At 29.9% G+C, this 12,617-nt stretch overlaps 2 protein-coding genes across 2 annotated transcripts; one reads left to right on the forward strand and one right to left on the reverse strand.

Moving 5' to 3' along the window:
- Positions 1–1,978: 1,978 nt before the first annotated feature.
- LOC121203671 (serine/threonine-protein phosphatase 7 long form homolog) lies at positions 1,979–3,472 on the reverse strand. Its single transcript, XM_041074106.1, has 4 exons — positions 3,388–3,472; positions 2,889–3,306; positions 2,630–2,762; positions 1,979–2,329 (listed from the first exon to the last, which is right to left on the reverse strand). The coding sequence occupies exons 1-4, from the start codon at positions 3,470–3,472 to the stop codon at positions 1,979–1,981; spliced, it is 987 nt and encodes a 328-aa protein (XP_040930040.1).
- A 3,740-nt stretch (positions 3,473–7,212) lies between these two features.
- On the forward strand, positions 7,213–11,008 carry LOC121232199 (mitochondrial fission protein ELM1). Its single transcript, XM_041117741.1, has 10 exons — positions 7,213–7,561; positions 7,758–7,981; positions 8,276–8,372; positions 8,864–9,013; positions 9,134–9,260; positions 9,718–9,830; positions 9,922–9,985; positions 10,063–10,156; positions 10,261–10,369; positions 10,601–11,008. The coding sequence occupies exons 1-10, from the start codon at positions 7,379–7,381 to the stop codon at positions 10,700–10,702; spliced, it is 1,263 nt and encodes a 420-aa protein (XP_040973675.1). The 5' UTR covers positions 7,213–7,378; the 3' UTR covers positions 10,703–11,008.
- The last annotated feature ends 1,609 nt before the right edge of the window (positions 11,009–12,617 follow it).

The raw sequence follows: 12,617 nt of genomic DNA on the forward strand, positions 1-12,617 counted from the left end.
TAATTTGTTTTCTATTTAATTAATTAATAAATATAAAATATCTATTTAATAGCAAATGTATATATTACAATTGTATCTCATATCCATCCTACTTTTGTCTTGATCTAATCTATTTCATAATATAATATAATTAATAATTTTAATAATAATAAACATCTAATAAATATCTTTTACTAATTAATAATAAATATAAAATATCTTTTCACTAATTATACATAAATAATACAAACGTACTTATTTAAATTAATACACTTGTCTTTTATTTTTACCTTGCACTTATCTTTTCTTAACTTATTTCATAATATAATAATAATTAATATAATTTATAGCTTAATAATAATAATAATAATATCTTTTTACTTAAAATTTAAGTAAATAACTAAATATATTACAAGTGTACCTATTTAATTATTATTTCAATACACTTGTATACTTCATCACCCTAACTTGTCACACAACTAGATTTATTTATTTATTTATCCATAATTCATATTATAATTTAAATAAAATAATAATTATATAATTTAATAATTTAATAAAGTAAGAAAAATCTTACACTTATGCTGCCTCATTCTATAGTAAATGGCATATTTGTCATTTTGGTCCTTTTTATTTTATTTTAATCTATAATTCAATTTTTACCCTTTATTCAATTTAGTCTTTTTTACTATTTTCTCTAAATTGAGCTAATTTCACTTAATTAAAGCCTAATTAAACACATTACTAGACTCACAATTATTCCTAATAATTATTTACGAACTTGATTTACTAAGACAGAGGCTCGATATTGTACTTTTCTGATGTTCGTGAATTTTGGGTCATTACATTATTATCCACGTGCGCATGTCGTGGCAGCGTGTGCTAAAGTGAACTTTAATGTTGAACAATTTATCGATGATGTGTACACACTCGAGCGCACGTTACGTGTGGGGGAAAATGAGTTCCCCGTCTTGCCTGACCTGTCTACGTGGGAGGTGCCTCCGATGACTTTCAAGCTTGTCCCAGACAAAGGGTTATGCAGGAATCCGAAAGGTCGTCCGCAATCATCTAGAATCCGTAATGAAATGGACATTAGGGAGAAATCCGAGAGGTCGCGTTGTGGATTATGCAGGTTACCTGGTCATAATCGGAGTAAATGCCCGCAGCGAAACTATCATGTTGGCCAATCTTCACGATCGAGTAAGAATTGAGCTTATGTGTATTTAATTTATATAAAGAAATTATATTGCAAAGTTTGTTCCAATTAGATTAATGTTGTAATGTATTTAATTTATATTACAAGACTAAGTTTGTTACAAGTTTTAGTGTTTAAATGTTCAAAATGTCCAAATTAATCTAATTTACGTTATGGTCAAATTTTGTTCCACTTTTCAAAGTTGCAATTAATCTAATTAAATATATACTAAAAAGTACAAACTTTTTAATATCAAAACCCAACAAACCCCTAAAATTGATGGTTCGATGGTATGGTTCTCGGGGTATATTTCTACGGAGGTCGACGTTCACGTTGTGGGTAATTGCGACCACCAACTTCCTCTTTAGTCTAGGGTGAGTGTGTCTGATACATGGAAGAAAAATCATATGGCTCGAATGGCATCGATAAACTGGAGCCGGGAGTAGTGCCATGCTACGGTGGATACAACCCAAGGGGAGTGGAGTACTGCGGTGGTTACGGGCCGGGGGTGTGCTATACTGCGGTGGATATGGGCTGGGAGAAGTGCTGTACTGCAGTGGATACGACCCAAAGATATCAAACCCGTAATGGTATCTGCCCCCTGATGAGCCCAAGAAATAGTCATGAGCCGGCAAATCTGGATTATAAGAAGTATCAGCCGAATGTGAATAAGATCGCTCGGACTCGGACTCGGGATCTGACTGTGGATCGGGCTCTATATCAGCCACTAGCTGCTATGCCTCATGTCGTTGCACGTGCGAGGGGACTATAGTCGATTGCCTACCAAGTATAGGCTTCCCCATACTAGAGTACCATTGTATGTACTCTAACGATGGTTGCGAATCGGAAGACATATCCATCTGAGGTCTTCGACCCATCCGATATCCCACACCGCAACAAATTTCGGTGCACAACCCCCCAATGTATTCCATGTTTCCCTCTCTTGTTGATGCTGTGAACCTTCCCCACCTGTATTGGCAGATCCGGGATATACTGGATGCAACCAAACTGTCGTAGTACTTGATCCCCGTGGTACCACTCGACTACATTGAAACTGATAATTGGTGCGTTAGTGCACCACGATTGAGAATGAACGTAGGCAGACGAAGGTATAATAGCTGCAATTTCTGGTCTACGATATGGCATCCATATAAACTGCACGATTAATACCATGGCTAAAATTTAACACGGTTCGCGTAAGATATACAAAGTAATTACATGTCACGAATATTTGAATAGTTTACCCCTTCCCCTGCATGTTGTTCAATCATCAAACGATATATCGGGACAGTGTACGACCTCCCGATACCTGGATAAATACTCCATGTACGAAAACAATTTTCAAGTAAATATAGTATCGTTAGAATAGTATCATTATAAAGAAATTGTCAATTAATAACAAGTTAAATTTTATCACCTGTTAACTAGTGGAAATACGTATGGTTGGTGACTAACCGATGCCAAGAATGACATCCGATAAAAAGCCCATGACTGCAACAATACAAGGCATCCGCCTATGTCTACGGCGTTAGGCTTTGTCGTCCGACAAAGCTTATGATACAACATAGCTAGAACTGTGGAACCCCAACTATACGAACGAACATTACACAAATCAGCTAATAGAGGTAAATATTGAAGATGAACCTTGTTGTTTTTCGAATTGGGCATCAGTACACCCCCTATAATGTGCATAACGTACGCTCAAGCTGCGCACATCAACTCTTCTTCAATGGCATTAACTGATAAATGCTCAAAATTTGCTTTCAGCCATGTAAATTTCAACTCCGAAAAATTGGACTCATCATCGCCAGGCGAGGCTCTTAGTAGGCTATAACAAAGTGCAGCCGACTCAGCTATCGCACTTACACCCATGACGGCATTCCTGTCGATTGGGAGCCCAAACTGCAATGCAACATCCTCCAGAGTGACAGTGCACTCCCCACACGGCAAATGAAAAGTGTGGGTCTCCGGGCGCCAACGCTTAACCAATGCGGATATTAAATCGTACCGCAAATCGAACGTCCGGGTCAATGCTGCTAACTCGAATCCAGCTAGCTCCAAGTAGGGCATCAGTCGTGCATCCGGAGAATATCCTAAGCCATTCACCTGGCCTCTTAATACCGGTACGAGTCCTGACAGTGTTAAATTACAGAAAATAGTTATAATAACATAATTTATTTGCTTAAATTATATAGATCTTTTTTTAATAGAACCCGTGATTAACAAATAACAATATTTTACCATATTATTAACTGTGTCACATATGTAAGCAAGATCCTTATTGATCAATGAAGCCATTGCGATGCCTGCAATTTCAAAATAAATTTCGGTTATTAATTTTAATGTTTGATGGATTTTAAATATTTATTAGAATAACTAAATTTTATATATTGCTTTTAATTACAAAAAAATATCAAATAGCTTTTTTGACAACATATTTTTTGCTATACTACATTAAAAAAATAAATATATCCAACTCAAATACAAATATTTTTATTATAATTTAAAATATTTAATAAGTAAAATATTTTGGTTTAAAATATAATATATTTAATACACCCGGCATGTAGTTCAATATATTTTAATTTAATTTATTTTTTATTTAATAATAATTTCAGTGATGCAATAATAATTAAAAACACATGATAAGTTGTTCTATATTATTTTAAATATATTATAATATGTAATTAATTAAATTCATTGGGAAATAAAAATTTTCATATTTTTAAAATTTTTAAAATTTTTAAAATTTTTAAAATTTTTGGATCTTATTTTTTAAAATATATTATTTTCATATTTTATTTTTTATATTATTTTAGTATATAATGTTTCAAATGTATTATTTTAGTGTTTTTTATATTAATTTAGTAAATAACCCTAATTTTATCCTTTTGTTTGTATTTTTAAAAATATACTATTTTCGTATTTTATTTTTTATATTATTTTAGTACATAATGTTTTAAATGTATTATTTTAGTGTTTTTATATTAATCTAGTAAATCATCCTGATTTTGGCCATTTGTTTGTATTTTTAAAATTTTCGGATTTTATTTTTAAAAATATACTATTTTCTTATTTTATTTTTTTTACATTATTTTAGTACATAATGTTTTAAATATATTATTTTAGTGTTTTTTATATTAATTTAGTAAATAACCCTAAATTTTTCTTTTTGTTTGTATTTTTAAAATTCCCAGATTTTATTTTTAAAAATATATTATTTTCGTATATTATTTTTTTATATTATTTTAGTACATAATGTTTTAAATGTATTATTTTAGTATTTTTTTATATTAATTTAGTAAATAACTTTAAATTTGTCCTTTTGTTTGTATTTTTAAAATTCTCAAATTTTATTTTTAAAAATATATTATTTTTGTATTTTATTTTTTGTATTATTTTAGTACATAATGTTTCAAATGTATTATTTTAGTGTTTTTATATTAATTTAGAAAATAACCCTGATTTTGGCCCTTTGTTTGTATTTTTAAAATTTTCGGATTTTATTTTTAAAAATATACTATTTTCGTATTTTATTTTTTATATTATTTTAGTACATAATATTTCAAATGTATTATTTTAGTGTTTTTATATTAATTTAGTAAATACCCCTGATTTTGGCCATTTGTTTGTATTTTTAAAATTTTTGGATTTTATTTTTAAAAATATACTATTTTCGTATTTTATTTTTTATATTATTTTAGTACATAATATTTTAAATTATTATTTTAGTGTTTTTATATTAATTTAGTAAATAACCCTGATTTTGGCCCTTTGTTTGTATTTTTAATATTTTCAGATTTTATTTTTTAAAATATATTATTTTCGTATTTTATTTTTTATATTTTTTCGTACATAATGTTTCAAATGTATTATTTTAGTGTTTTTTATATTAATTTAATAAATAATCCTGATTTTGGCCATTTGTTTGTATTTTTAATATTTTCGGATTTTATTTTTTAAAATATACTATTTTCGTATTTTATTTTTTTATATTATTTTAGTACATAATGTTTCAAATGTATTATTTTAGTGTTTTTTATATTAATTTAGTAAATAACCCTAATTTGTCCCTTTGTTTGTATTATTTAAATTTTTGGATTTTATTTTTAAAATAAACTATTTTTATATTTTATTTTTTATATTATTTTAAAAAAACCCGCCAGCACCACTTTCCCAAAAAAAATTATTTTTTTATATTTTATTTCTTTTCGTATTTTATTTTTTTATTAAGATATATTTTTTAATATTTTATTTTTTATACTATTTTTGTAAAATAGTATAAAACCCCATCACATAAAAAATAAAAAAATAAAAAAAATCAACCTAAAACACACTTAACAAATAAATTAAATAAAATAATAGTAATAAAACGTTCTTTACACATAACATACATAGGCTTTTTTACTTCAATAAAAATTAAAAATAAATTAGAAATGAATGAAAATATAAAATAAATACAAACATATCTTAATATCTCTTTTTAACCAAATAACACATTGCAAAAAAATAAATTTATAAATTAAATCAAAATCAATCCACAATAATAATAACACCTAAAATAAATAAATTACTTACTTAAAAAAAATTACCCTTTTTTTTCCTTCTTTTTGTTTTATTTTTCCTTCCCTCCCTCTTCTTTTCCTTCTCTTTTTCTTTTTTCTTCCCTCACCAATGCCGCCTGTTTCTCCTTCTTCTTCTTCTCTTCTTTCTTTTCTTCTTCTCCTTCTTTCTTCCCAAAATGAGTTAGGGGACCATAATATATGGTCTCAAACACAGAAAAATACAAAATGCCCGTGCATGAGGGGTCTTTTCACGGTGCCGCCTCTGGCACTGGCACCATCAGTGTCGCCTCTGGCACTGGCACACAGGCGCCGCTTGTGGCAGGCCCACCACCAGTGCCACTCAGCTTTTTTTTTTGCTTCATTTTTTTTGTTTTTAATTTTTTTTTCTTTTTAACAGAAAATGGCAAAATTAGTGGGACCCAGGGTGGTCACGCCATTGCCATAGGCGGCACCACCCTGGTCCATACCATTTCCATCGTTAATTTTTTCCTATACTATTTTAGTATTTTTTTTAAAAATTATATTAATAAAAAAACCCTGATAGAATGCTTTAGGAACATAGAAGATGAGTTAGAGGATGACTGAGACTATGAAGAGACATGCTAGTGGCAGTGGGATGATGTGAGCAGTTGAAAAAGTGGCGGAGAGGTTGAGAATGCGATGGAAAGGCAAAAGAATAAAACTCAAGGGAAAAAAGTTGTAATAAATATAATTATAATTTACCTTAACAATTTTTGACTAAATAAAAGTTGGTGTTAAATTTATTGATGTAAAATAAAGTTATTATTTAAATAGAATTCTAAGTATATTAATTATTATTTAATTAATATCAGAGTTAATTAGGTAACTTAATTATTATTTTGAATAATGTTGTTTTACGTTAATATATCTAAAGTAAAATTATATTGTAGATTGAAAATGTTAAAAAAACTTTAATTATTTTTTAAAAATTTTTTATTATAATATTTGAATTGTTACTTAATATATTCTAACAATATTCAATAATTCAAATAAAAATATTATTTTATATTAATTAATATAATTAAAAAATTTAAATTTAAAAAATTAATTAAATATTAAACGAATAAAATAACATGTAATATACAAATTAATTTATTAAAATAGTTGCTAAACAATTGACATCCCCGTAAATTTGTGTTAAATATTTTGTTACATCATATATTTGAAAAAAATTATCAAAGAGTCCTTTTGTAAGAAAAAGAATAAATTATAAGAGTAATCATCACTTATTTAGTCTTAAATTTAAAAATTTAACAAATTTGATCATTGATATCATAAAATTTGTTAGGTTAATAAAAATACTCAAGTTAAACTTTTTGTTATTGAATTAATTGCAACTAAAATATTTAATTTTGTAAATTTGAGTGATTAAATTGAAAAAGTTAATAGTTAGAGGAGTTTAAAAATAAATTTTATTTAAAAGAAAATTAAAAAACAAATTGAAGTAAAAGAAAGGAAAGGAAACTACCTGGCGACTTGTAGTTGCCAGTTGCCTGCCTCAGCCAACAACAAAGCCATCTTCGACTTTCTCTTTTCTTCTTCTTCCTCAATTACTCAATTTCTATTTAGTATATTTCTTATTATAATTCATTATTACAATCTTTTACTCCAATTTCTAATGAGACCAATACGCCTTCCGGAACCTCCCAGCCCCACCATAGGAGTGCCGGAGATCTTCGAAGGCGGCGCCTACAGCGTTATCAGACGCGCCGTCATCATCGGCAACGGCTACCCTGGATCCGAGAATCAGAGTATCGGGTTGGTCCGAGCTCTCGGCTTATACGACAAGCATGTTATTTATGTAACTCCATTTCATTTCACCCCTTATCTGAATCTTTATAGCTTTGCTCTATTGATTTCTAGGGTTACTCTATTCTTCTTAGTTACTATAAATTTGACAAAACGATTGCTGGGTAAAAAAAAAAGGTTCTTAGTTACTATTGATCTCTAAATTATTACTATTTTATTAATTGATTATCCGTTGTACTGATACGCAGCGAGTTACGAGGCCAAGAGGAGGGATAAACGAGTGGCTTCTTTGGCTTCCAGTTAGTCTTCACCAAAAATTGGATTATCTCATCCAGTTCATTCAAATTTACTCCCGAGGGAGGAATTATGTGCCTTTACCTCTAGAACATGGTGGTGGAAGTGTTGGCTTGGCTTCTGTTTTAGAAGCTGATGTTAAGCAGATCGTAACCATGGCTCGCCAGACTTTTGAAAAGTACTTCAACATCTGGTTATCGAATATGCTTATAGTTGTTAAGCCTAGATAGCATGTTTATATAGCATAGTCACCGTCGGGTTGCAGAAAGGTTCAGTATACTTTCTTAGGATTTGGAGGAATTTCATGAAACCTGGTTCACACTTGAATGATTGTAAATGCTGGTTTTTTATTACTTTTCTTGATAATTTGAATCCATATTTGACTGATTACAGTATAAAATTTGGTATCTTTTGTTGCATGCTGATTATTTCGTCTGGTACTTACTGATGGTTTGATGGGTTTTTTTTCTAGGGATGGTCCTTTGCTAGTTGTTGCATCAGGAAGAGACACCATTTCAGTTGCAAGTTCTATAAGACGTTTGGCCTCGGAGAATGTTTTTGTCATTCAGGTTTGTAATGGGCCTTAATTTGGTTTCTACTTTTATCCTTCCTAGCATGGGTCACCTTTATTTTCTATTTACGAGTATGCTGGAAAAAGAGGAAAAAGTTACCTCCTGCTCCATTATGGTGATATAATCAATGTGTCATGTCTCAATTCATACATTCCTAGGCTTTATGATGAACTTAGAATGAGTTTACTAGAAATAATGAAGATTGAAATTTGCATTACTGAAAAGAATCATGCTCTAGAAAGCCGCTTAAGTGTTTATTTGCAAAGTTCTCTCTCTCAATCTTGCATCTCTGTGGTATCTACAGTCTATCTTACTCTCTCCTTGTTCTTATGCCATCCTTAGTTGCTTTTGATCTTATATCTTAACATAAATTGGATTTTTTGTTGCATATTGTTATTTAACTTGTTTGGCATGTTTCCAGATTATGATAGCATTATTTGGTTGTTCTATATCTAAATATCAGTTTTTGCAATTTCCTTACGTTGCAGATACAACATCCTAGGTCACAGTTGAATAGGTTTGATTTGGTGATCACCCCTCGTCATGACTTCTATCCATTAACTCCTCAAGCTCAAGAACAGGTTCCTCAGTTTCTTCACAGGTGGATTACTCCGCGTGAACCTCCTGATAGGCATGTGGTATGTATTGTCAATCTATATTACTACTATTTGCGTACTTGTAGGAACTCTAGCTTTTGGTTAAACTTTTAGTTTCTATCTACTGCTGAAGATAGGTTTGTTGTCAACTTTTTACATCAGATACTCACTTTGGGAGCTCTACATCAAATTGATTCAGCTACACTTCGCAGCACAGCTGCTGCATGGCATGATGAGTTTGCACCTCTGCCAAAGCCCTTACTAGTGGTTAACATTGGCTGGCCTACAAGTAACTTTTCATCTTGCTTTGAGACTTGTTTTTACAGCCTGCCCCACCATATTTGGAGCTTGCTTTTTTCTCTTATGGATTTGTACATTTGATTTGTCTGATCATAGTCTTTATGGTTGCCACTTTGCAAATAATATTCAAACTTGGTCTCTTCATCCTCCTTTTTTTTGCTTTATATATAAAATTTCATGATGCTGAACATTTTACATGGTGGTAATTCTTCATGAACTTCGCTTAGGTTGTAGTTTTTGGTTATTTTATTTTTCCTTGAAAAGGAAATAAGAATGACTTGGAGCATGGTCAATTTTTCTCTTAATCTCCAATAAATACCTGGATTTTGGTGTAATTAGATACTCAAATGAAGATTCTTTTTTGTTTTTTCCCTCTGCTATTTCTTTTAACCCTATGCTTTAATGTTTTATTTGTATGTTCATCTGCTTTCTGGTTTTCTCTGCAGGCCACTGTCGATATGGTGCAGATCTTGCAAAGCAGCTAACTGCTTATCTTCTCAATATCCTTTCAAGCTGTGGCACTGTCCGAATATCCTTCTCCAGTAGGACGCCTGAAAAGGTTTTAATAAATGACAATTCACTCATAATTTCTTTCTTTTCTTCTATGATGACTAAGATTATGTAGTTTTTACCATCAACTTGGCTGACAGGTATCAAAGATTATTGTGAAAGAATTTGCTGATAATCCAAAAGTTTACATCTGGGGCGGTCAAGGTATATTCAGTTGATTAAATTTAGTTTACAAGTGAAGTATAGATTGTATTTAATGAGATTTATATATCTATCTTCAGAACCAAATCCACATATGGGGCATTTAGCTTGGGCAGATGCTTTTGTCGTCACAGCAGACTCGGTTAGTCTGATAAGCGAGGCTTGCAGTACTGGGTACGATCATTCTTTACTGATATTGTTGAACATGTTGAACCCTCTGGATTATTTATTTTATTGTGTGAAATTCGGAGTTAGAATCCACTTTTGGTTCCATGCAGGAAACCTGTCTATGTTATGGGGCCTGAGCGTTGTAAATGGAAACTATCGGACTTCCATAAATCTTTAAGGGAACGAGGTGTGGTTCGGCCATTTACAGGTTCTGAAGATGTAAGTAAATATTCAATGGCATCCTTTCATTTACTTTTATTCCATCCCTTTACCGTTAGACACAGTTTCACAAGACTGGATGAAGTTACATTTACAGCTAACCACGAGATTGAGCTGAACCTAGTTCCTAACCAATTTTCTGCTCTTTCGACCTTTATAACTGGATTATATTGAGTAACGGAAGCTCTTCCGGTATTAATTATATGAATTAATTCCCTGGTTGTCTTTTAGATTGCAGAAAGCTGGAGCTATCCTCCCCTCAACGACACGGCAGAAGCAGCAAGTCAGGTGCGTGAAGCACTTGCTGAGCGTGGATGGAGGGTTCGGCCATAAATGAAGGTGTCGATAGTTGTTGTTGTAAGCACACTATTGATTTCCTTATTTTTGAAACTTGAAGCCTTAAGATTTGGGTTTGTTGAATAGCATATAAAAATACCACCTTCAAATTCATTCTTCCCCATTCAGGGATTTTCAAAATACTGTTACATGTAGAACAAAGGCCTTAGCTATTTAGAGCGGCTTGTAAAGCATGAAGAGGAGGGACAAGCATAAATTTCTTTTATTTTTGGAAGAGTTTGATTTACACACCTGAAAAACAGATCTGATGAAATGAAATTTGATAACATGTCATGCCAACAACATCCCTTTGTGGTGCTATAAATGTGTATTTTTCCTACTGTCATTTTCAATTTTTAATTTGCAAGTGGAAGAGTGTTGTTTTCACATGGGTTAAGCATGAGGCATTCCATAGATCTACTTCATCACAACATTGTGTTCTTTCCTGGGAAAATCTTAGCATTATTTGTTTTCATAAACGTAGTGCATTTGTTCACAGCTCTGGGATTGTTTGAACTTCATGCTGATTTTGCTTATGGTAAAGATTATAGGGGTATCATCCAGATATATTACATTACAAGCTACTAGAAAAAATTCAATTTCAATTTAATTATCATATTAAGCGTGAACGTTGTTAGCGATTTAGTTTAATTGAGCATTTCAATAGTTATTCCAAATTGATTCGCGTAATTTTACATTTTTTATGATAAATGTACAATTTCATTTTTGGAATATAAATATATATATATTTTGGATTTTAAACATTTTCAAGATTGGTAATTTCTTATTTTCAAGTACATAAAGGTAATCTTATTGGTGTGTCTTTCTTTCTTAATCTTACATTTCAATTTGAATATTTGCCCATTACTTTTATTATTATTTTTTATATCATTTTATATGTAAAAAGAAATGTAACTTTGATTAAAAACGGGATTTCACTTTTAAACACTTTTTTTATACACTATTTGGGGTAGGGATGGACACAATTTGAATATGTGTTAAATGGGTATCTAACAAGATAAGGATGAGGTAATAGAGTTTGAATTTATACTGAACGGATGTCTTGCAAGAGTTTTAATTGTTGCTAAATATAAGTCAAAACACTTTTAAGTACCATTTTACCACCATGTTTATTATTAATTATTATATTATTTAAAATAGTATTTTGATCTTTCAATAATTTTAATAACCACTTTTGATGAATTATTATATTATGAGTTTATAAATTTATTGAAACATCATATATTTACTTATTAATATATAACTTATAACATATTTATTGTAAGTTATAGTTTACCTATAATAATATAACATAAGTTTAGAAAAACTTTTGAATCGAAGAGAATATCCTTTATTTTTCATAATATTATCAAATTGATATTTAAAAATAATTATAATATAATATACAACAATAGAAAAAGAATTATCTATAAATTTAAATTTATAAATAAGATATAGCATAAAAAAAAGGGCAAAGAAAATTGGGAAAACAAATTTGCCATCCCACGTTTTATTATTGTACCTTTATCTAAAATAAAGTTTATTTTTGGATGAATTTTGTTTTCCAGGATGGAGTTTTGTAGATACCAAACTCACTGCTTTCATTGCCCTTTTCTTTTGCCTTTGCTTCAGTGCTGTTTTTATGAGAATTGTTCATTTGAAAAATATATTTTATTTTCATTATATTATTAATTTAGATTAAATTATAATAATCAAACTAACTAAATTGGTATTTACAAAATATGATTATCTTATTAAATTGATATTTTAGTATAAAATTAAAATAATAAAAGAAATTCACATGAATATGAAAGAAATCTTATACTACTTAATTACTGATTGACTAATTAAATTCATAAGACAACTTGTTAATTGAATTAGGAATATAATTAATAATTAAACAAATTCATTC

Source organism: Gossypium hirsutum, chromosome A07 (assembly GCF_007990345.1).
Source record: "Gossypium hirsutum isolate 1008001.06 chromosome A07, Gossypium_hirsutum_v2.1, whole genome shotgun sequence".
NCBI classification, from domain to species: domain Eukaryota; kingdom Viridiplantae; phylum Streptophyta; class Magnoliopsida; order Malvales; family Malvaceae; genus Gossypium; species Gossypium hirsutum.

What these genes read in the sequence shown, in the direction of transcription:
- LOC121203671 (XM_041074106.1), bottom strand. Translation starts at nt 3,472, where the DNA reads ATGGCTTCATTGATCAATAAGGATCTTGCTTACATATGTGACACAGTT. An exon ending in GCCATTGAAGAAGAGTTGAT is followed by an intron (nt 2,763 to 2,888) that starts GTGCGCAGCTTG and finishes TCGTTCGTATAG; the next exon opens with TTGGGGTTCCACAGTTCTAG. An exon ending in GGATGTCATTCTTGGCATCG is followed by an intron (nt 2,330 to 2,629) that starts GTTAGTCACCAA and finishes TTAATCGTGCAG; the next exon opens with TTTATATGGATGCCATATCG.
- LOC121232199 (XM_041117741.1), top strand. Translation starts at nt 7,379, where the DNA reads ATGAGACCAATACGCCTTCCGGAACCTCCCAGCCCCACCATAGGAGTG. An exon ending in AGAATGTTTTTGTCATTCAG is followed by an intron (nt 8,373 to 8,863) that starts GTTTGTAATGGG and finishes CTTACGTTGCAG; the next exon opens with ATACAACATCCTAGGTCACA. An exon ending in TAACATTGGCTGGCCTACAA is followed by an intron (nt 9,261 to 9,717) that starts GTAACTTTTCAT and finishes TTTTCTCTGCAG; the next exon opens with GCCACTGTCGATATGGTGCA.